Source organism: Guillardia theta (genome assembly GCF_000315625.1).
Source record: "Guillardia theta CCMP2712 unplaced genomic scaffold GUITHscaffold_9, whole genome shotgun sequence".
Taxonomy (NCBI): domain Eukaryota; class Cryptophyceae; order Pyrenomonadales; family Geminigeraceae; genus Guillardia; species Guillardia theta.
The window spans coordinates 281,827-302,892 of record NW_005434665.1 but is presented as its reverse complement, the minus strand read 5'-3'; the positions used below and the strand labels follow the sequence as shown (position 1 = coordinate 302,892).

The 21,066-nt window shown below is 52.3% G+C and overlaps 7 protein-coding genes across 7 annotated transcripts in view; 5 read left to right on the top strand and 2 right to left on the bottom strand.

The window, feature by feature from the left end:
• Positions 1 to 49: 49 nt before the first annotated feature.
• GUITHDRAFT_133860 (hypothetical protein) lies at positions 50 to 4,115 on the bottom strand (the record flags this gene model as incomplete). The annotated part of the gene is made up of 20 exons (XM_005839054.1): positions 50 to 113; positions 274 to 473; positions 499 to 625; positions 904 to 1,070; positions 1,214 to 1,342; positions 1,392 to 1,466; positions 1,523 to 1,745; positions 1,801 to 1,928; positions 2,211 to 2,248; positions 2,332 to 2,378; positions 2,438 to 2,610; positions 2,670 to 2,754; positions 2,815 to 2,879; positions 2,923 to 3,001; positions 3,046 to 3,116; positions 3,163 to 3,328; positions 3,378 to 3,493; positions 3,547 to 3,597; positions 3,645 to 3,732; positions 3,790 to 4,115. The coding sequence occupies 20 exons, from the start codon at positions 4,113 to 4,115 to the stop codon at positions 50 to 52; spliced, it is 2,418 nt and encodes an 805-aa protein (XP_005839111.1).
• A 627-nt stretch (positions 4,116 to 4,742) lies between these two features.
• GUITHDRAFT_102031 (hypothetical protein) lies at positions 4,743 to 6,156 on the top strand (the record flags this gene model as incomplete). The annotated part of the gene is made up of 7 exons (XM_005839053.1): positions 4,743 to 5,095; positions 5,143 to 5,212; positions 5,258 to 5,376; positions 5,429 to 5,571; positions 5,630 to 5,769; positions 5,830 to 5,951; positions 5,997 to 6,156. The coding sequence occupies 7 exons, from the start codon at positions 4,743 to 4,745 to the stop codon at positions 6,154 to 6,156; spliced, it is 1,107 nt and encodes a 368-aa protein (XP_005839110.1).
• A 15-nt stretch (positions 6,157 to 6,171) lies between these two features.
• Positions 6,172 to 6,919, top strand: GUITHDRAFT_150695 (hypothetical protein). The gene is made up of 5 exons (XM_005839052.1): positions 6,172 to 6,298; positions 6,351 to 6,452; positions 6,511 to 6,590; positions 6,641 to 6,722; positions 6,771 to 6,919. Exons 2-5 carry the CDS (start codon positions 6,410 to 6,412, stop codon positions 6,824 to 6,826), a joined length of 261 nt encoding a protein of 86 aa, XP_005839109.1. The 5' UTR covers positions 6,172 to 6,298; positions 6,351 to 6,409; the 3' UTR covers positions 6,827 to 6,919.
• A 191-nt stretch (positions 6,920 to 7,110) lies between these two features.
• On the bottom strand, positions 7,111 to 7,772 carry GUITHDRAFT_102030 (hypothetical protein; the record flags this gene model as incomplete). Its single annotated transcript, XM_005839051.1, has 2 exons — positions 7,111 to 7,551; positions 7,662 to 7,772. The coding sequence occupies 2 exons, from the start codon at positions 7,770 to 7,772 to the stop codon at positions 7,111 to 7,113; spliced, it is 552 nt and encodes a 183-aa protein (XP_005839108.1).
• Positions 7,773 to 11,050: 3,278 nt separating this feature from the next.
• On the top strand, positions 11,051 to 13,726 carry GUITHDRAFT_161315 (hypothetical protein; the record flags this gene model as incomplete). Its single annotated transcript, XM_005839050.1, has 7 exons — positions 11,051 to 11,097; positions 11,312 to 11,366; positions 11,419 to 11,774; positions 11,836 to 12,448; positions 12,497 to 13,519; positions 13,573 to 13,635; positions 13,685 to 13,726. The coding sequence occupies exons 1-7, from the start codon at positions 11,081 to 11,083 to the stop codon at positions 13,724 to 13,726; spliced, it is 2,169 nt and encodes a 722-aa protein (XP_005839107.1). The 5' UTR covers positions 11,051 to 11,080.
• Positions 13,727 to 14,529: 803 nt separating this feature from the next.
• On the top strand, positions 14,530 to 18,259 carry GUITHDRAFT_133858 (hypothetical protein; the record flags this gene model as incomplete). The annotated part of the gene is made up of 9 exons (XM_005839049.1): positions 14,530 to 14,595; positions 15,056 to 15,123; positions 15,188 to 16,943; positions 16,984 to 17,067; positions 17,321 to 17,383; positions 17,713 to 17,813; positions 17,863 to 17,926; positions 17,977 to 18,048; positions 18,137 to 18,259. The coding sequence occupies 9 exons, from the start codon at positions 14,530 to 14,532 to the stop codon at positions 18,257 to 18,259; spliced, it is 2,397 nt and encodes a 798-aa protein (XP_005839106.1).
• A 1,259-nt stretch (positions 18,260 to 19,518) lies between these two features.
• Positions 19,519 to 21,066, top strand: part of GUITHDRAFT_133857 (hypothetical protein) — a gene marked incomplete at both ends in the record, with an annotated part of 2,571 nt that continues 1,023 nt past the window's right edge. Inside the window, 7 exons of the mRNA XM_005839048.1 lie at positions 19,519 to 19,563; positions 19,623 to 19,670; positions 19,721 to 19,766; positions 19,962 to 20,008; positions 20,140 to 20,229; positions 20,339 to 20,416; positions 20,786 to 20,887. Of these exons, the coding sequence (XP_005839105.1) occupies positions 19,519 to 19,563; positions 19,623 to 19,670; positions 19,721 to 19,766; positions 19,962 to 20,008; positions 20,140 to 20,229; positions 20,339 to 20,416; positions 20,786 to 20,887 (456 nt within the window). The remainder of the gene's footprint in view (positions 19,564 to 19,622; positions 19,671 to 19,720; positions 19,767 to 19,961; positions 20,009 to 20,139; positions 20,230 to 20,338; positions 20,417 to 20,785; positions 20,888 to 21,066) is intronic.

The following is a 21,066-nucleotide window of genomic DNA, read 5'->3' as shown; positions in this document are numbered from 1 at the left end:
AGGAGGAGGAGGACCTCAACAGGATGGAAGTCATTGATCCACTCAGCGATCATTTCGAAGGTCGAGACATCAAAGACTTGAAGTCTCGAAAAGCAACTAAGTAGACAAGAGAGCTGCCGAGACAAGTCAAGAGCAGGAGAACTGGTAAAGATACTTGTCAACCTGGGAGGCGGTCACGGTCTGTCTTGACCCATCGTCACAGAGAATGTCTTGCAGACGACCATTGATGCGAGAAAACAAGGTGTCTTGCATGATCCCAACACGGCTGACGACCTGAGACAGGAGGACGATGTCCTGTTGAAAGTGTCAACGAGACGGCATCTGGCCCGTCCTCCATCGATCGCCTGCATGTTGAGTTGCTCCACGGGGATGAGGATGAGAGCTGAGAAGAGATGTCGGTACAGCTGCGGGTCTTGGAAGTCCAGCGTTGAGAAAGTGCTCAGGAGAGTGATCAGAGGGTGGAGGTAGGAAGCCTGCCGACCAGTCTCAGCCGTTTACCATCGTCAGCATCAGATTTGCCGTCGATCGCGCCGCCTCAGCCGCCACCTTGTTGGTAGGGATGAACTTCACGACGTCGCTGAGGTGGAGATACAGAGAGTCGTCGCGGACTCCGAGACGGAACAGGCTAGAAGACAAGGGATGTGAGGTTGAGATGACAGGCAGAGGAGGAGGAGGAGGAGGAGGAGGAGGAGGAGGAGGAGGAGGAGGAGGAGGAGAGAGGAGGAGGAGGAGGAGGAGGAGGAGGAGGAGGAGGAGGAGGAGGAGGAGGAGGAGGAGGAGGAGGAGGAGGAGGAGGAGGAGGAGGAGGAGGAGGAGGAGGAGGAGGAGGAGGAGGAGGAGGAGGAGGAGGAGGAGGAGAGAGGAGGAGGAGGAGGAGGAGGAGATGTTCAAACAAGAACTCACTTGTAACAGAAGAAGGAAGCATCTCTGATGTCTAAGTCGCTCGGGGGAATGAGGCAGACCTGCCTGCTCATGTGCTGAAGCAAATTGCGATCAACACGGATGATGAGATTCTGATCTGCGATGATCTTGATTGAGCGAACAATCATCTTGAGCACCCTCGTCGACATCTACACCAACCAGAGTGATGGTGGGGCAAGAAGGTGGGTGTGAAGAGAGTTATAGGAGAGGAGGGGAGGGGAGAGGAGGGGAGAGAATGGGTGGCGGAGGAGGGGAGAAGAGAAGAGAGGAAGCGAGGGTAGCGGAGTTTCACCTGGTTGTGCGTCATCTTGCGGACTCTAGCAAACAGCACAGTGTAGAGCAGCTGATTGTTGACGCCGAGACGAGAAGCGCCGAACAAGATGAGGGCAACGACTTGGGGCGACAGTTTGTGCGAGGGCAACTGGGGACACAAAGTCAAGCCGGCTATCACTGCCATCGATGGGTTCTACCTCAAGGACGGCCAGAGACAAGCGATCAGCGAGCTCTCTGGAATCCACGTCAATCTTGGCAAGAGCGTTGAACATCTGCAAGGGACGAGGCGGGTCAGGAGGTCGGAGGTCGAGCGGGAGGGTCAGGTGACCTGAGCGATTCCGATCTCGTTCCAGTAGCTCAGATCGATGTCACGAGCCATGGAGATGAGATTGTTGAGCACGTGTGGGTCATCGATCTCGAGCTTGACAACCGCGTTGAAGATGTTGGAGATCGCGTGCGAGTCTTGCAACGTCTTGCTTGGCACTCCCTGTACCTCATCATCCGAACCTGCTGCCCTCGTCTCCATCTCTCTTATCCCGCTGAGGATATGTCTGTCGCAACCGGGGGGTCAAGGACGAGGGAGGATGACAAGAAGATCCCCGGCACCTGAACAAGTGGGAGTCTTGCTTGCCAACCTTGGCAAAGGAGTTCATGGTAACGGCGACGGTGAACATGTTGATTTGAGAATGCGGAACGAGTTGGAGTGAGCGTGAGAGGTGGGAAAATACTCGGTCCTAAGAAAGGGTCAGTTTTACAGCAGGCGAGGAAGTAGGAAGATGGCAAGGGGAGTGGGAATGGCAGGGAAAGGGACAGCGGAGCAAGTAGGAAAGGAGAAAGACACGGATACTGTGAGAGGATGAAAGGAAGGAGGAGGGGGTGAGGGGGGAAGGAGGGCCAAACCACGGCAGGAGTGAGAGAAGACTGTAAGTTGGAATAGGAATGGAGGATAATCGCCAGTGACTGCAAGCAAGCAGAAGTTATTCCCTCTCCTTCTCAATCTCTCCACAGCCTGTTACCTGGAGATCGAAATCTTCCGGGGCTATCGCCGGGATGGCTGAGAAGTGAGAAATGAGAAGGGGAGAGGCGAGGCGAGGCGAGGCGAGGAGAGGAGAGGAGAGGAGAGAGGGTCGGATGTACCATGAGAGAAGTATTCCAATGCGTCTTCAAACCTGACGGAGAGCTTGCTGAAAGAATTACGTCATGACCCTGACAGCGGAAGACTCGAGGATGATGTTGGAATTACTTGCATGAAGACAAGACGTTGGACAGCGATAACGGCGTCCATGACGCCTCCTCCAACTCTCTGGCTCTTCCCAACAGCCTTCGGAACAAGGAGAAATCTCGGACCGCCATGTTGGCAAAAGTTTTGAGGATGACGGAGATAGACGGAGCAGCCAACAGCCGCTCGTCGGTCTCCTGCACAATGAAAACTCGGTTGAGAACGTGACGGTAGATAACCACAACATGTTGCTCACACGAATCAGGCGCGAAGTCTGCCCGAGAAGATCTCGGTCCAGCAGATTCAGCTTGCTGAGAGCTGTCAGGATGGCGCAGAGGGATCTGCCGGGCTGTGGGTCAACGCTCCCTGCTGCAGCATGGGGAGAGGGAGCACAACAGCACCTTATCTCTCCCGAACTTTTCAGGGAGGAGGAGTCAGCTAGTATCACCAAGATGCTGGCTCGCAACTGATGGAAGTGAGAGGCCTTTGGAGACCAAGAGAACAAGCACCTTGATCAAGGTTGCCGCGTCCTGGACTTGCAGGTGGGCAAGAGCTGAGATCATGACAGCTGAATCCTTGAGGTTCAAACTGCCACTGCTCGTCACACAGCAGCTCTGCTAGCATGAAGACACCTGGCATGCTCGATCTTGCCAACAACTCTTGTAATCACCTCCGCCAACTCCTGATGCTTCGCCAGTTCCACCTGCCTCCCACGTGATCAACACGCAGCTTCAGCACCACCATGACACCTTTGAGATCCCATGAATGAATCGAGCAACGAGGTGCGGGTCCCATTTCTCAACAGAGTTCTCAAGTTTGGGATGCCGTACAAACTCTTCCACGTAGATACCCTGATGCAAGAAAGCCGAGCTGAGAGTGATGACTGTACGGCTGTTCATGTCGTTGAGAACCCGCCTGAGGATCGTCAGTGAGCGAGGAAAGCTTCACTTCCCCGCTGACTCACTTGCTCGTCAAGATCGTGCTTGCTGTCGCAAAGAGCGAGTGGCACTCGGGAAAACGAGCAGCAGAATTGAGCGCTGCCGACAGGTGGTCCAACTCAACAGGGTCCGACCAGACATCCTGAAGACACGCCGATAAGACTGCAACCGTGATGTCAACTGTGAGAACATCACCAGCAAGGTCCTGGACTTGACGAGCTGCTGCTCTAGTTCTTGCGCCAGGTTCTGTGACATGTCAGTGGTTCCCTCCCGCTGCGAGAAGGGTCTGGCACCTTCATGGTGTTCCTTAGCCACGTTCGGTCCTTGCCCTGCTTGCCGAAAGAGCTCAATCGACCCATGGAGAGCATCACGTCCTTCCTCCTGACAAACAGACAAAGTGGGTGACCGAGGGCCTAGGAGTTTCAATGTCAAAAGTACAATCTGGTGCTGTCGTCTTCATCCCTCTTGAAGATCTCATCGATGTGTCGAAGTTGGCTGTGTCGTCGAGGACCGCTTGACTTCCTCCTTTGGACATTGTCTGATTTCATCGACAACCGGCATCGGCCACGGAACCAGCAGCATAGGGAAACCTGGGTCTTGTATGGTCCGGGTGGAAAGTAGGAAAGTTTGCTCCCAAGGAATGCAGAAGAGGCGACGTCACGAGCATACAGAGGTGAAGCCACGTAAGAGAGATCATAGCTGGAGTCAACCGAATACAAAAGCAGCAGCAGCAGCAATGCTGCATGTCGACAAGGCAGGCCCATGATCCCCGACGGATCTTTCACGGCACCGCCATCACGCGCGGATCCTTGATTGTCCCACCGGGAGGGAGCGTGCATGGATGTCGTCTGTATGCTCTAGCATCGGAGAGAAAGGAGTCTCTGCCTTCGGACCTCCTCCTCCCTCCCCTCCTTCCTCCTCTTCCGCCCCTTCAAGCCTCCGCACCATTGTGACCCATTTTGGCACCCTCGTCCCCTCATCGACCACTCGTTTTCCCTGAGGTGAGCTTGATGGCGCCTCCTAAACTGACGCTCCGGTTACCGTAGGTCCCCGACCCTCCTCCTCCTCCTCCTCCTCCTCCTCCTCCCTCTCCCTCCCTCTTCAACCTCCTCCAGGTACCACCAGTCAGACTTGCTCCTCAGCAGATCCAGCGCTGTCTGGCTCAACTTGCCACGAAGAGCTGAGCGCAGCCGAGAGCCGCTGTGGGAACTTAGCGGCGGGCGACTGAAGGATCCTAAGTCATGACGGGATCGCACTGATGCAACCGCTGAGTTGACGTCCCAGTCTGAATCTGATCGGAAGCGCAACCGCCTCACGAGGCATGGGAGTCGCCGTTCACGGTTGCATGAGGGGCCTCTGAAGTTGTCTGTGCTGCTTCTCGATATCAGCATATGTCGAAATCAACCAAGATGACTAGGACCAGGACCGCGAGCATGTACAGTGACGAGTCCTCAGAAGTGGATTTCCTGCCGACATGGATCAAATCGCTCACGAGGACGCAGGGAACAAGCATGTTTTCCCCTCTGTCTACCGCCATCTCCAGACAACTGCAGGAGAGAGACCCACTGCAGACAGAGCATGCTGACATCTCTCGGCCCTCGCCGAGACTGTCCTTCCTTCAACGCCGACAGATGATGCACGAAGAATCCTATCCAGTCGAGCACGTTCATCGTTACGGACATACCATGCTCCCTGCCGTTCATCACTCCATGGGCTTGTTCGGCAGAACGTCGAGCTTCGGCAGGTGAGTGTCGGGGAGTTGGAAGCAGGTCTTGTTGAGTACTCGAGTAGGAGAGCCTCCAACGCCATCCGTCGCTCACGATCCATCGATGATGGCATCACCATACAAGGCAAAGAGCTGGTGATGTCAAGCTCCGGCTTCAGCTCCTGGTTTGACTTCTAGTAGGTGCATGCCCTCCAGAGCAAAGCTCACGCGCACGAAAGCGACGTGGGGAGCTCGGGGGAGGGTTTCATGAAGCTGAGTGAGAGATTCATACGACAGTGCTGCCAACTGCTGAGCATCGAGTGAGGGATCTGATCTCAACATTGCAACATTGGTGACATGTGAATGCTTCAGACCCGCTGAGAGATCGTTCAAAGACCTGGACACGATCATGAGTCTGATCAACCATGTTCCCGTCTTGAACTCCTTGTCCGCTGTAGACAAATACTTGATATGTCGTCAAGGCAGGTATATCACTGGCGAGGTAGACGAGATGGGTATGTTGCTTTGCCATCGACAAGTGAAGCAGCTCCGCTGATCCCGTGATGGTCACAGTGTTCAATGATTACTCAAATGCGCTGCTCCTCGTACTCTCCGGAACGCTCGAGAGTTCAGACAATGAGATGGTGGAACCTGGAAGCGTGCTTGGAATCAAAGAGTTCAAGGATACAATGGAGGATAAGGATTATGTGAATGTAAGCGATAGAAATTTCCTTATACTTCAAGCTATCGTTTCCGTTGATTCTTCTTACAAGGAAAGCAGCCGAGAAACGAAGTACATAGTGAAAACCCAAGCTTTGCTATTGCGGGTTGACCTGATGGAGTGCAAGATGGCTTTCAATGCGTACGAAAGGTCGCAGAGGCAAGGGCTGACAAGGTTCGCTTGTGTGCACATTCACCCATCATGACGTCCCTGTGACAGTTTTGCCTTCATCGCTTCTTCGCTCTCCTGTGTCAATATATTTCAGAGTTGGTCCTGGCTTGATGTCTTGGCCTTGGTAAAGGACGTGGAAGGAGTTCAGATAGACAAGGATGTCTATTTGTCAAGGTTTGCTTCTCTTGCTGTTGTAGCGTACAGCTAAGATCATCTGAGAAGACAAGGGGAGGAGGTGTCTGGCTTGCACATACTGCATTGGGGAGAATGTCAGATAGAGATTGACGGCATTCATCTGTCGACGAGCCCAGCCAAGAGCTCGAGACAAAGTTTCTTGAATGGCATTAGAAGTACGACCTTGAACTCTGTTGCCACTTAAGATATTGAATTAGCTCACTTCAGAGGGTGGGAGTGCGTTGCGCAGCAGTCCCAAGACGCCGGCTGTCCGCGGATTGGGATTGATGACCTGTGGACGATATTCAGTGTTTGGCGAAGAGTTGGCAGGTTTTTGTTCCTTCTTCAACCTTGACAATTATTGATCATACTCCACTCCATGATTCAGATACCTTCAAGTCAGATAAAAAGCGAAGATATTCGGTCAAGGCCATAAGTGCATGCTCTTTCTATTTCATTCCTGCTTCGGTATCTTCAGATGAATTTGGAAGGCTTTGTTCTGACCTTTATGAATTCAGGTTCTAAATAATCCTCCGGGAAATGAAAAACGGAGATCTGAGAGGCAAAATTTCCTCACTACACAGCTAAAGCAACTTTCTCGTGAGTTATCGCATATCCCAGAAAATTTATAACGAATGTTTGTTCCAGAGAATCGTCAAATCTGGTTGCAGAGTCGAGTTGAGGCGCTCAACGACGCTTGGTAGGGAGGAATGCTTCTTTGATCCCAACGCCATTGCAGATGCCTGTTTTTCTGATGTGTATTTATTGTTACTAGAGGAAAAAACAATACTAAGAGCACTCCTCTCCCTGTCTTGATCGGCTTTTTAACTGTGATCAAAACGCGATGGGAGAGAAATCGTATTTCACACATTTGCTTTACAAGAGATGATCTCAAAATCCCGACGGTTTCTTCTAAAAGTACACATGGCGGAACGCCCATATCAAGCATTCGCCATGAAGGGAGGGTAAGTTAAACAAATTCTGAACCTCACAATGGAGTTCGTGACCTTTGCCGACAAGCCTTCGGGGGTTTGTAAGATTCGTACTCCTCAGCGAGGATTATGCAAACTGGAGATTTGTTGGGCCCGAGGTAGAGCTCAGTGACAGTCATTGACCCTCTCGAATCAACCAATGCAGATTTCGGACAAACTATGGACTTCCTAAGTTGCGTGCTTCTCCGGTCACGATATTCATCATCCGAGGACTCTTCCGAGGTTACACTGGGAAGGTGTACAGTCTTTCGACTGCAATTCAGATCAACAGTTCCAACGCCAGGGATCTTAGCATATCCTTGCTCCGATCGAGTTGAGTTGTAATCAACTTCTGGACCAAGGGCAGGTTGCGACTTGTTCTTCTTGAACCATGAGAATATCCACGGCATCTTGCGTATTCTGAAATCCTTGCCAGCCGACACTTTGAACAGCAGCTCCTGCACAACAAAAACGTGTCAACTTGAGAATTTCAACAGAGTAAACTTGAGAAAAGTTAAGTGGCCGTTGTTGGGGTATCATCGCAAGGGGATAAGAAAGAAATTCTAACATTGTGGACTTTGCAGCGTCTCAAACAAAGCGCGTTGCAAATAGAAACACGTATGTCGCAGTCGCATTCGATAGGTATAGAAAATTCTACTTCATCTTTAATCATGAACATATTCTGATCAGTCCATATCAAGAGGACACACAAGGCTGCAGGCAGATTCGAGGATTGGCACAACCGGAAAGTGATGGCGCACACTTGCACTTTCCAGCACGAACAAGAGGAGATTGTACATTTCAGAAATATTCAAAAGCTCTAGAAGGTGAAAAACTCATCATCAAGAGATCCTAACAGAAATCTCAAGAATGAATGAATTGCGAGCCCCACATTCTCATTCCATCTTGCATCACCTCGCAACAAACTCACAAACTGTTTCTTCTGACCTCTCCATGTCTGAAATGACGATGGGTGCATGAAGTGAATGAGATGTTCATATTCTAGTCATTTTCATCTGTGTTATCATGTCTTTCTTCCTTTTGTGTCATGTTCCTTCTCACTCCATCGCTGCCTTCTTGTCCAGGCTCATGACCATTTCAACCCACCCAATCCGGGTCTACTACCCCACCCTCACGATTTTCCTCTCAGTCACCCTTGTTGTTCACCCTACTTGTTCCCCAAGACTACCCGGTCCTGGACACTACCCACCCAGTTCCACAATCTGATAACTTCTGTACCCCCACCCTCATTATCCATCCAATTGTGCTCCCCCACCCTCACCCTTTCCTCACAAGGTGAATCTACCCCTGCGTTAAAGTGAACTACCCCTTCGGACCCTTTTGTATCCCCTTTCTACCCCCTACCCCCACAAAGGATCAGCTGCCTCACTTTTATCACCTGGACCCGTGTATTTCCGATCTTTGAATACCACCCCTGCTTCTCTATGATTTCTGTGGTAGTCATACCGCAACTGAATGTGCTTTTCCCGCCAAAAGACTTGAATAGGGTGGGTTATTCCTTCAAACGCATAGGGTGGGTAGGACCACCCCTGTTTCAGTCTCTCACTGTGATCCACCACCCTACCACATGCGTGCCACCTTTTTTTACACTGCCCTAGCTGATTACATCCCTTCCCCACCCCTACCCCTTTGATTGTATGATTCACCTTTCACTTCCGCCTCCCCAACGCAACCCCCAATGTTAAAAATTGTACCCCACCCCCCGAATTTTTTATTATTTCACTACATTTCATATCCTACCCACCATCCAATTCACCACCCCTTGAGAAATGTCTGAACCACCCCCACTAATGACCAAAGTTCGCATGTTTGACACGTACTGCATACAACCAGTCACCGAGTCTATTCCTATGACCTGCCACTGCTTTGTGCTGTATCTTTCTAGGACTCGATATCGCGTAGGGCCTATGGTCAGCAGTGGCCTCACATTTGAGCAGGCCCACCACTACAACTGTGATCAATTGAGATTCCAGGGGTGTTAGGGGTAGTTGACAATATATTATTATATTGTCACACCCCCCACCCCCCTCGCCCCTCTTTATATGCGTCCCATCGCCTCAGAACATATCTCTCAGAACCAGGGTAACTTCTCTGGTCGCCTACCGTACCGTACCCGTGGTAAATCCTCAAAGGAACGGTTTCCCTACGACAGTACTACCCCCTGTTTGTACACCGGATGGCAATAATGCACCGCCCCGAGTTCACACGCGTACCCCGATAACGGCTAGGTTCTCAGCAAAAACAGGGGTTGTGATCCTGTGGACCCGGTCGACAGGGCCGAGCTAGCTGCGCCACGGCCATACGGGCCGGAACCAGTTCAGCCCGGACTTCCGGGAGGCCGATAGAAGACAGATCAAGACCAAATTATCGGCCTTCATGAGTGACAATACTTTCGGAAATAATAATTGCAGGAATCGTTGCTTGTAAGATCTCAGGTGTACTTGTATTTGTTTGAGAGAGCAGACGGTGTGCGTCCAAGGAAGTAGTGCAGCTCCGAGGACACACGTGAGGCTTCGGGACGCAAGCGCCCGGGTGAAGCCTCCCGCGAGAGAAATTGAGTTAATCTCGAAGGGGCATTGCCCCTGTATCAGAGATTAAGCTGATAAGAACAGATACTACACTTGATCTTAGCCAAAAGGCCGAGAAGGTATGAGAACTATCAGTGCAGGTCCGAACTTGGGCCCGGGCACCACTAGTCTTACCAACCCTCGATGGCGGGCTGAGCATTTTCTATGTGTGACACTACCCCCTGATTGTCTGTAGGTTTATGGGGTCCTTGATCAAGACAGGCAGGCTGCAGGCAGGGGCTTTGTGGGATTTGGGCATGAGGAGAGGGGCTGGACAGAGTTGTGCCGATTGAGTGAGAACTTGATGGAGAGAAGGAAATCTTGTCAAGAGGTGGCTGGCTATTGTTTTTTCAAGAGATTACTCAGAAATTTGATCGCACACTGAATGCGAACTATCTTCCGGGTGTGTGAGCGATTCTCTAAGCTTTAGTTCAGCAAGAATACATGCGCAGAATCTGGAGTTACACAAGGTGGGGTTTCTCAGAGCGCTTTTATTAGATCATATCTCTCATGAAAGTAAAACCCATCAGGTACATGAAAACAATATTGGACATACAAGTCAGTCGACCAATGGGGTCTGTGTCACGGATTACTTGACTGCACTTAAAAGGGGCTGTACCCCTTCGATTATGTCTAAAGTTCCTGATTTTGAAGGTTATCATATGCTTGAAGACTTGGGCGCTCGAAGTAAGGGGGACTAACATCTCTATCTTATTGAATTTTTACTTTCGCAAGACAAGCAGTGTTCGCACTCAGTCCGAATCTCTGACAATCTTGTATGCGTGGCGGCCTTTTTGACTTGGATAGGACATCAGTCCGACCAATTCTTATGTTCTGAATCGTTTCGTCAAAAACTCAATTTGCACTTGCGCAGTGAACCTCTGCCATTCGAATGCTTCCAACCCATTGCTAAAGGCACATGTTGTCCCAAGGCTTTTCGTGAGAGAGCAAACAGACTATCAGATGATCCTCTGCAGTAGGATCTGAACCTTCCTGTCACTTTGTACAGTTCTGCTGGTTTTCAAGAATGTTTGCAACCCGCTCTATCGCTGAATGAGCCAACCATGACAAATCTTCTGTACCATGCCACTACTCCCCACACTCAGTTTTGCTCGCAAAAGAAGCATGCTCGGCACCATCGAGCGCTTTGTTGTGCCCTATAACCTTGAGAGTTCATTCTGCCGTCTTGGAGAGCTTCATTTTCTCTTCCTCGCTTCCCGTCAGTCTTATCCCCACACCATTTTCCAATAGAGACCATTGCGTAGCACCAAACCTTCTTTCCGAGGACCCGATACTTTGTATTGAAATTTGGGGGTAGAGGTCAAGGAGGGGTGGGTCACAGTAGGAAGGAGGGGTGGTGTGGTGACTCATCCTAATGGCGCGCATTTAGCCCGAAGGCATGGCGGGGGAGGACAGGTAGGAGAGGTTGAGCATGCCGAAGCTGCAGTCTTAAGAACTCTTTGACTCCAAGTGTTTGCCGCCTTTTTCATGTTGGTTACTCTTGCTATGCTTGATCCCCTTGCTCTCTTTTCTCCACCTCGCAATACTACCCCTCAGCAAGCCTTCAAAAGGCCTCCTCCTGTTCAGTGTCTTCGGCTTGACTTCGATACCTGATGCTGGTTGACAACAGATACGGGACATTTGTCCCTGAAGATGTTCCTATCTATAGCAAACAAGGACAGAAGGTACTTATTATTCTCGAGTGAAAGTTTTCTATTCATGTCATGTTCCGCTCAGATTTGGAGACGAAGGCTTGCCTGGTTTTTCGGCATAGCCGTTTGTTTTTGCGGATTCGTCTTCGTCGTGATACAAGTGTCTAAATATTTTCTGAAATCATGGAATCCTTCCAACAAGAGCATGCTGCCGGCATCCTCGCAGCTCTTCCCGGCTGACATGACTCAATTGATGGACAACAGCGCATCGCCGTGCGACAACTTCTACGAATATGCTTGCGGGAATTTCATTAAGAACCACAAGCTAAATCCAGACCAGTTAGAGTTCGCCCACGCATGGGATGGTGTGGAAAGAAACAACACACGAAGATTGCTCCCTATTATAGCAAACTCGGACAGCAATGCTGGCGTTTTCTACAGGTTTGATACATTCCTAGAAGCTAACTCATGCGAAAGCTGAATTCTGATGAATATGTTTTAGGAGTTGCATGAATACGTCGGCGATCAATGCGCTTGGGATCTCTCCTCTGATGCCATTTATCAAACAAGTACATGCGGTCAAAGACCTTGTCTCACTGACCGTGGTCGTGTATTGGTGGCACAAGGCAAACGTGGTGGTGTTCTATGATTGGTCAGTAGAGAGCAATCCAGATAAGCCCGAAGAGTCGGCATTGTACTTGATGCAGGGAGGAATCACGTTCCCCTCCCCCAACTTCTACATCTCGAGTGAGCCATCCATGAAGCTCAAGAGGGAGGGTTACAAGCGCGTGGCGACTGATGTGCTCACCAAGGTCTGTAAGATTATGCCCGAATGCGATGTGGCCACATGGCCCAAAGTCGCAGCGGAAAGGTCTCTTGAGGTGGAAACAGCGTTGGCCGAGAGATTTGCCTCAGCGCAGGAGCAGAGGGTGGAGCGAGCGCAACCTTACGACATCGAAGAGCTCGAGAAACTCTGTCCTGCTCTCCATCTCAAGCGGTTCATCAATGCAATGGCTGGCACCTATCACTCGCAGGCAGATACCATCGCAGACAAGATAACAATCATGATCAGAAACTCGCCTTACTTCGAATCCATGAACAAATATCTCGTCAAGGTAATTTTTTGACCTCAAGTTCTCCATGTTTTACTGATGCTAATGCAGGCTGATCTGGACAGCATCAAGGCTTATCTGCTATTTCGACTTGCATTTGTGCTGGGTGCAGATATGGACAAAGAGATGGAAGACACAGGCTTCATGCTCCAAAGGATTGTTACTGGTCAGGTTAAGAAAGTTCCAAGATGGAAGAAGTGCATGCATGCTGCGATCAATGCCCTTCCAGACGATGTTGGCAAGCTCTTTGTCAACAACTTCTTCTCCACCAAGCGTAAGATGGCAGCTGAGCACATGTTGATGCGGTTGAAACTTGCCTTCAAAGACGACTTGCTGAGGGTCGACTGGATGCAGAACTCCACCAAGCAGGCAGCGCTGGAGAAGCTGCACGTGATGTTCTTTGCTATCGGCCGCCCATCCTACTGGAACTACTACAATGGAGTCTATCTAGTCGACGACAAGTACCTGTGGAACGGCTTGCAGCTTTCGGAATGGTACATCCAACATTCGTTCAAGCGTTTGACGAGAAAGACCGACCCTCACCGTTGGGGCAGCACTTCCCCCACTATGGTGGATGCGTTCTACAGCTACACGGCAAACGGTCTATACGTCCCTGCTGGAATTCTGCAGGAGCCATTTTTCAGTGCGTCTTACCCTCTTGCAAGAAACTTTGGAGCTCTGGGCGGCATTCTTGGGCATGAGATCACTCATGGATTCGACGATCAGGGGAGGAAGTTTGGTGGGCGAGGGACTCTGGCAAACTGGTGGACCATGTCGGACTCAAGGAGGTTCGAGGAGAAAGCCCGATGCATTGAGCACTTCTACTCCTCCTTCAAGGTGGAGGGAAGGCATGTCAACGGCCTTCTAACACTGGGGGAGAACATTGCGGACATGGGCGGCGTAAAGATCTCGTACGAGGCCTTGCAGGCGGTGATGCAGGAGAAGTATCACCGCAAGTCGACCAAGGACGAGGACAAGCTCTTCTTCCTCTCCTGGGCTCAGAATTGGTGCACCGTTGAGAGGAAGAGGGCCGAGGAGCTGCAGCTCTTCACTGACGAACACTCCCCCAACAAGGTGACAACCCTCCCGTGCCTCTGGTCCAAGGTGGTTGACCTCCCCTCCTGCAGCTACGAGTCAACGGCCCCCTCATGAACTTTGAATCTTTCGCGGAAGCGTATTCGTGTCCTGCGGTAGGCCGAGCCTGTTTCTCATGTTTGGACTCTGACGAGAGACCTACAGGGATCGTACATGAGCCCGAGGCAGCGATGTAACATGTGGTGATGGAAATGCCAAACATGAAAAAGTGAAGTCTGTATCTAGCAGCCTGGCATGGTTCATTCAATCCTTGCCCATCCTTGTCCCGATGCCCGATCTCGACTGATCGCAGGGGCGGCCTTTGTAAGCAAGTGCAACACTCTGTGGCATGACAGTTGTCCGTATCAATCATTATGGAACCTTCACCCCGGGCAACAAACGCCAGCCTGAGGCCGCCCGGCCCCGGCCCCGCAGGCTGGCCACTCACCCACACGGCCCGTTTCAACGGATGAGTTACCGTACCGTAGTACCGAAAGGTACTACACTTGACCGTACGATGTGGTGTACTGTAGCCTGTACTCAATGTAGTGCGAGGCTTCAAGCCAGTTCTTGACTGTCGGACTTGAATGGAACTTGACGGTTTCTCCGATACAACCATGACTGGAGGTGAGTAACGGTGAAGTGTAACGGCTGTATCCCTTTGTAAAAGTAAATAGTACCGTCACTGTCAAGGACCCTGGGGTGGGGGTCATAACTCAGTGATTGACTAGGGTATTTCCTCATATGTAAGTCAGTAAAAGGAGGGGGTAGGAGAGGAGAAGGGTAACTCAAGGGGGTGGGGTCAAACAGCCAGAAGGATCATTTCGACGAGTCAAATGATTTTTGAAAGGACCGGTACCTACCGGCTTTGATCAAAATGAGGGGTAGTCAGCTCAGACACATGAAAGGCTACCCCTATTTGGCTATTGAATTGCACGGGTAGGTTTCAACTCAAATAGATTCTTGTGGGGTAGGGTATGTTCGAATGAGTCAGGGTGGGGTGATCGTCCATGGCGGTATCGGAGCGGTTCAGCCGCGCCATGGAGGAGGCGATGGAGGAGACGGAGATGGAGCAGGTGAAGTACCATGCTTGAATCGTGTTGCACTTGATCCAGAGCATCACGCATGCTTCGCTTCAATGCGGCTCGTGTTGTCTCATGAGAATGGAAGACTCTTTTGTACCACCTCCGATCTACAAGCCTCTGCACAGTTCGCACGATGAGGGTGTTGTGAAGAATTGAACTTTTTTAAGACGATGTTTCATGATTGTAGAAATTCTGGAAAGAGACTGTTGGGTAGCGACAGCATTTCGTACTTTAACATGTCCAACTAGTCAATCAAGCAACTAGTCAATCAAGTTGTAGCTATTCTGTCATGGAGATGTAGGAACAAAGCAGATTCTAGAAGCGACTCGAGTCTTCCAACTTACTGTACGATGCTGAAATGTCTGCTGGTCTCTGTGTCATCAACCATAGAACTGTGATGCAACAATCTGATTGTAATCTTTTATGCCATGGGGCTGACGAATCTTTCCAGCTATACAAGACCTTGGACAAGGTCAGAGAAGAATTAGACTTCGAGATATCGAAGAACGAGACTTTGAGGTGAGGAGACGCTTCCTCCCTATCCTTGAGTGAATCCTCGTTCCTATTATTGATCAGCTCCCAGGAAAGCGAAAGACAGGGCGGAGGCGGAGGCCCGCGCCCTGCGTGGGCGAGGAGATGGTTCACTTCGAGAGGAAGTCAAGAAGCTGGATGCTGAGTGCAAGAGGCTGCGGAGCGAGAAGGAGCAGTGCGAGAAGGAAAGAGACATGTACAAGAAGCAACTCGAAGAGGCGCTGGCAGAGCTTGACAAGTACAAGGATGGCAACGCTGCTGCGGGCAAGAGCGAGAAAGCGCCAAAGAGGGCTGAGCGCGGCGAAAGAGAAGAGAAGCCTGAGCGAGGAAACGACGGAGGAGGCAGAGACGAGAAGGTTGGCAAGGGGCCCGAACGTCAAGCTGCCGAGGTCAAACCTGGCGTTCCAAAACTCCCCCGGCAGCACTCGGACAGCGACGTATTGAGAGAGACCTCAAGGAAGAAGGCGGAGGAGGATAGGAGTGGAGTGAGCAGGATGTATGGCCAGAGCATAACTCACAGTATGACCGAGCGAGCAGCGAAGACGAGAGACCTGTTCAAGCAGATGGAGAGGGAGCAAGGGCCCCTTCCTTCGAAACCAGACTTCAAGTCGCCGGCAACGAGGAAACCAACTCACGCCTCCTCTGAGCCGAGCACTCCAACCTACCGTGCCAACGACCAGCCGGAAGGCTTCCTGACACCTCCCAGGACGGAAGAAGAAAAACCTCCTGCAAGCTCTCGAGAGCGAGTGGAGGAGCCGTCGCCGAGAAGGAACGACTCAAGGGCAGCAGCGGAGGACCCTCGTAGCGCCTCGTCGAAGAAGCCGGTAGAGCCGAAGCACGTGCCATCGCCAAAGGAAGAGGAAAGTAGCAAGAGCCCTGCCAACAGCAACCACTGGCAAGGAAGAGAACCGACGCCGTCGATCCAGGCTGGGAAGAGGCTGGTGCTGCCGTCGGAGATCGCGCGCAAGAACAAAACTCCGACCAAGGACTGGGGAGAGTGTGTGCTGACGTGTGAGCCGATCAAGACGCCCGTGAGGGCGGCAGACGGTCACATCTACGAGAAATGGGCGATCGAGAAGTGGCTGAGGGAGAACAAGAACCGATCGCCCCTTAACAACATTATCATCAGCCCCGAGCTCGTTCCCCTCACAGACAAGGACCATGCTGACTACCTGTCGAGCATCTCTGACGGCTCTGAGACGAGCTCGCGGGCTGGCGTTGACTCGGTCTCTACCGATGGAGGCTACGGGACTGCGCGGGACGAAATCTTCTCCGCGAGAACCTCTCACGCCTCCTGCATTACAGCAGCCACTGAGATGCCGACGGACTTTCCCGATGACTTCTCTCCGAGCTCTCGAGCCTCCACTGCAATAGAGGCCGACGCCTTCCACACTTCCATCGCCTCCTCGGTCGGCACTGAGCGACCAGACACGTTCGATGCGAGCGGAGGAGGCAGGAGGGTGGACAGCAACATCAGCTACCACAAGAGCTTGGCTCATGGGCGGGAAGAGGCCTCGAGCTTTGCGTCCAACACCGCAACACTGGTGGGGATGGGATACGACTACAAGTCGGTGACTGCTGCCCTCGCTGCCTGCCAGAATGACCTGGAGTCTGCGATAGACTACATGAGCAGCGGCAAGAGCAAGAGCTCGAGCCAGGACGAGCGAGCCAAGAGCAGCAAGAGGCAGGAGGCGTCGGAGGCTGAGCGACAGGAAGGGAGGAAGAACAAGGCTAGCAGCGAGCCCAGCAGCGAGAGCCTGGTAGGGATAGGAGCGCTGCTGAAGCCCAACAGCAAGGGGATCTTCAAGGTTTGACAACTCTCATGTCGCCTCGTTGAAACGGGAGCAGGTGGTCGAGCTCCATCCCCACGGGGCAGCGGCGAAGAGCAACATGATCTCTGTTGGAGACACGATCCTCTCCGTCGGAGGCACGGTGATAGGAGGCGAAGGCGGAGGACAGGATAGGAGAAGGCGAAGGAGAGCAAGCGGAAAGGGGATGAAGAGGGAGAGAGAAGTAGGGAGAGGAGGATGTGGTGGAGGTGGCTTTAGGAGGGATTGGGGGAGGAGAGGTGGCAGGAGGGGATGAGAAGGGTAGGGAGAAGATATGTCCGTTTTGGGAGGGGAGGGAGGTCGGGGAGTAGAGGGAGACGATCTGTAGATGGTTTGTTTGTGATGTGCTGGTACAGGACATTCAGGGGATGACGGTGGAGGAGGTCGCTCCAATGATCAAGGGAACCGTTGGATCAAAAGTGTGTTGCTCCTCCTCTTACCTTTCAGTTCTCTCCTCGTCCTTACCTCGTCCTCGCTTCCTGCCCCCCCCCCCCCATCCTCCGTGCTGGTTCATCATCGTCCTGCTCCTGCTCTCGCTCCTGCTCTTCTGCTGCTTCCTCCTTTTGCTTCATCCTGCTCCACTTCGTCTCTTCCTCCTCTCCTCGTCTCCTCCTCTCCTTCTGCTTCCTTCTTCTACTTCTACCCTCTCCTATCTCTATCCCCCTCCTCTACCTCTTGACATTCGTCATTGCAAACTCTCGCCCCCCCCCTCCTCCTTTCTTCCCCCTCCCCTGACTTCTGGTGTCAGGTTGTCTTGGAGATCAGCAGGAGAGGGTATGCTGAGCCCTTCACCGTCGAGCTGGTTCGTGTTGGGATGAAGAATCCTTCTACTCCTGTGGGCAGGGATAGGTGATGAGACCACTTCGTGCTCGTTTCCGAGTCTGATCCCTCTTCTCAGAACGGACTCCTCCTCCTCCTCCTCTTCACACTCCAATCTGAAAGTCGTTGCTGACCCAACATCGGTGCTGTTCCTCCCCCCTCCTCGTCCTTGCTGTCGCTGACTGTCGAACAGTCGACAGGGCTCAAGGGTCTCCCACCTGGTTGGGAGAGTCTGCTGAAACAGGCCAACATCTCGCCGGAGGAGGTTCAGCTCTTCTCCGCTCCTCTCATCTCATCTCCTCCCCTCCCCTCTCTGCTCACTCTGCCCACCCTTCTGTTCTCAAACACCGCAGGCCATGGAGCACATCGATGAGCTGCTCGACGTGTTGAAGTTCCACACGGAGAAAGGCACGAAGAACAATCGAGTCTCTCTTACCTGCCCTTCCGTCCTCACCCTCTTGACAACCCTGTCCTGACCTCCTCCTGCTCCTCCTCCTGCTTCTCCTCATCGTCATCCTCCTCCTCCTGCTCCTCCTCCTGCTCCTCCTCATCGTCATCCTCCTCCTCCTCCTCCTCCTCCTGCTGAAGGAAAAAACATCCCCTCCTCCTCCTCCATCGCCACTTCGTTCATCTTACCTTCAGGTGGTCTTCCTGCTCTGCCGACGAAGTCTGTGGCCTCCCGAGACATGCGGGAAGCCGTGCAAGTGAGCGATAGAATCAGTTGGGAGGGAGGGAGGCGTGTTCGAGGAGAGGGGGAGGACAAGGAGAGGGAAGCGGAGGAGGGTAGAGGCAGAAGGGGAGGAGGAGTGGAGAAGGGAGAAGGGAGAAGGACGTGGTGAAGAATGTGGAGGGTACCAGGAGAGGAGAGGCTGGAGGGAGGGAGAAAGAGGTTAATTTTCCCTCCAGTTCGAAACAACTGATCCATCGATCGAGTTTGAAATCTCCAAGAAAGCTGTCGGGCAGGTTCGAAACTTCTTTCTCATTCCTGGAGTCCTGCTGCCCACGTTCCATATCCCCTTCTCATCCCCCTCCCACATTCCTCCTCGTCTTCCTCCATCTTCTCCTCCTCCATCTCCTCCTCCATCTCCTCCTCCATCTCCTCCACCACCACCTCTTCCTCCATCTCCTCCTCCATCTCCTCCTCCACCACCACCTCTTCCTCCATCTCCTCCTCCATCTCCTCCTCCATCTCCTCCTCCACCACCACCACTTCCATCTCCTCCACCTCCTCCTCCTCCTCAACCACCACCACCACCACACCCTCCCTCCTCTACCTACTCTCCTTAAATTCAACGTTGTGTGGCCAGGGGTGCACTGGAACGATTTATCTCGGTCGTCCAAAGAGAGGAGGAGACAAGGTTGAAGGGATCTCTATGCGCGTGCCAACATGTCAAAGTTCCCTCAGGTTGCCCTGAAGAAGCTACGACTGTCAGAACAAGTGCAGTGAAGGTGGAGGTGAAGAGGGTGAAAGTGAAGATGTTCCGCAGGGGGGAATAGTGCAATCAGCTCTGCAGAATGAGATTGCGATGATGAAGATGTGCTCCCACCCTTGCACAGTGAAGGTGAGGTCAACAACAACAACAACAACTATAACACAACAACTATAACAACAACAATAACAACACCAACACCAACACCAACTACACCAACTACAACTACAACTACATCAAAAACAAACAAACAAGCAAGCAAGCAATACAAAAAACTACAACATTCATCGAGAGATGCTCACACGATGTTCCAGTACATCAAGAGTTTCATCCACGACAAGCATCTCTGGGTACGTGAAACTGATGACGTCGTTCGAGGCCTCCCTTGACTCTCCGCACTTGTCAACAGGTCGTGATGGAGTACATGGACGGCGGATCGCTGACTTCGCTGATCCAAGTCTCCTCATCTCTCCTCTCTTTCCTTCTCTCCTCACGCTGTTTGTCAAGAGTCACTTCTCTAACGGCAAGAAGTTCATGGAGGAAGAGATTGCAGGTGCAACAAACGAGTCCCTGTACACCTCTGCGAGGCCAACTGCTGTCGTCCTCGTCTCCCTTCTGATCGCTGCTCCTCCACTCCTCGCCCCATGTTACCCTCCTCCCTTCTTGCCCCCGTCTCCCTCCCTCTCCCCCTCCCTCCTCCTTCCCTTCCCTCCTATCAGCTTGCCTTCCCCTCACTTCATGCACGCAGGATTTTTGCGTCCAGCCATGGAAGGACTTGAATTCATCCACGAGAAGGTCATTCCATGTCATGTCTCCTCTGTTTCTAGCTCCAGCATCCGCAAACTTCCGCACCCTCCTCGCCTCTGCCCTCCTCACTGACTTGCTGCTTCATCTCCTCCCTCCCCCCTCCTCACTCTTCCTCTCAGGGGCGAGTTCATAGAGACATCAAGTCTGACAACCTCCTCGTCAATTCCGCCGGTCAAGTGAAGATCGCGGACTTCGGCTTCTGCGTGCAGGTTGCTTGAGTTTCTCCTGCTCCTCCTGCTCCTGCTCCTGATCCTCACTCCTCCTCCTCGTCCTCCTCCTCCTCCTCCTCCTCCTCCTCGTTCTCTGATTTTCTTGTAGTTGACAGAGGAGCAACGGGTGCGGCAGTCCATGGCAGGCACCTACTACTGGATGGCTCCGGAGCTTGTGAGAGGCCAGGTATCTCGCTGACCCCATCCCCACTCCCACCTCACTCTCCTTGTACAGCATTATGATCAGAAGGTCGACATCTGGTCTATGGGAATAACTTTGATCGGTTGCTTTACCTCCCCTCCACTCCTCTCCTTCCTTCTCCCTCTCCTCTCCTCTCCTCTCCTCTCCTCTCCTCTCCTCTCCTCTCCTCTCCTCTCCTCTCCTCTCCTCTCCTCTCCTCTCCTCTTCTCCTCCTCCTCCTCCTCTCCTCTCCCGTCTCCTCTCCTCTCCTCTCCTCTCCTCTCCTCTTCTCCTCTCCTCCTCTCCTCTCCTCCTCTCCTCTCCTCCTCTCCTCTCCTCCTCTCCTCTCGCCTGCGCTGTTTGACGGTTGGTCAGGTCACGGAGTTGCCGCTCGTGAAGGCGTTCATGAAGGCAGAGGGCCAGGACAAGGAAGGGGAGGAGAAGGAGGAGGAGGAGAAGGAGGAGGAGGAGAAGACGGTGAGGACATGCCGGGTTGGTAGCATCAGGTGATGGTAGGGGCAGGAGACCAAGGAGAGAGGACAGGACGAAGACATCGAGATGCAGGAGGAAGACGAGGAGATGTAATACTTGCTTCCTTCTCTTCCACCTCCTATCCCCCCGCCCCAATCTCTCTACTCCCTCCCACTCTCGTCTGT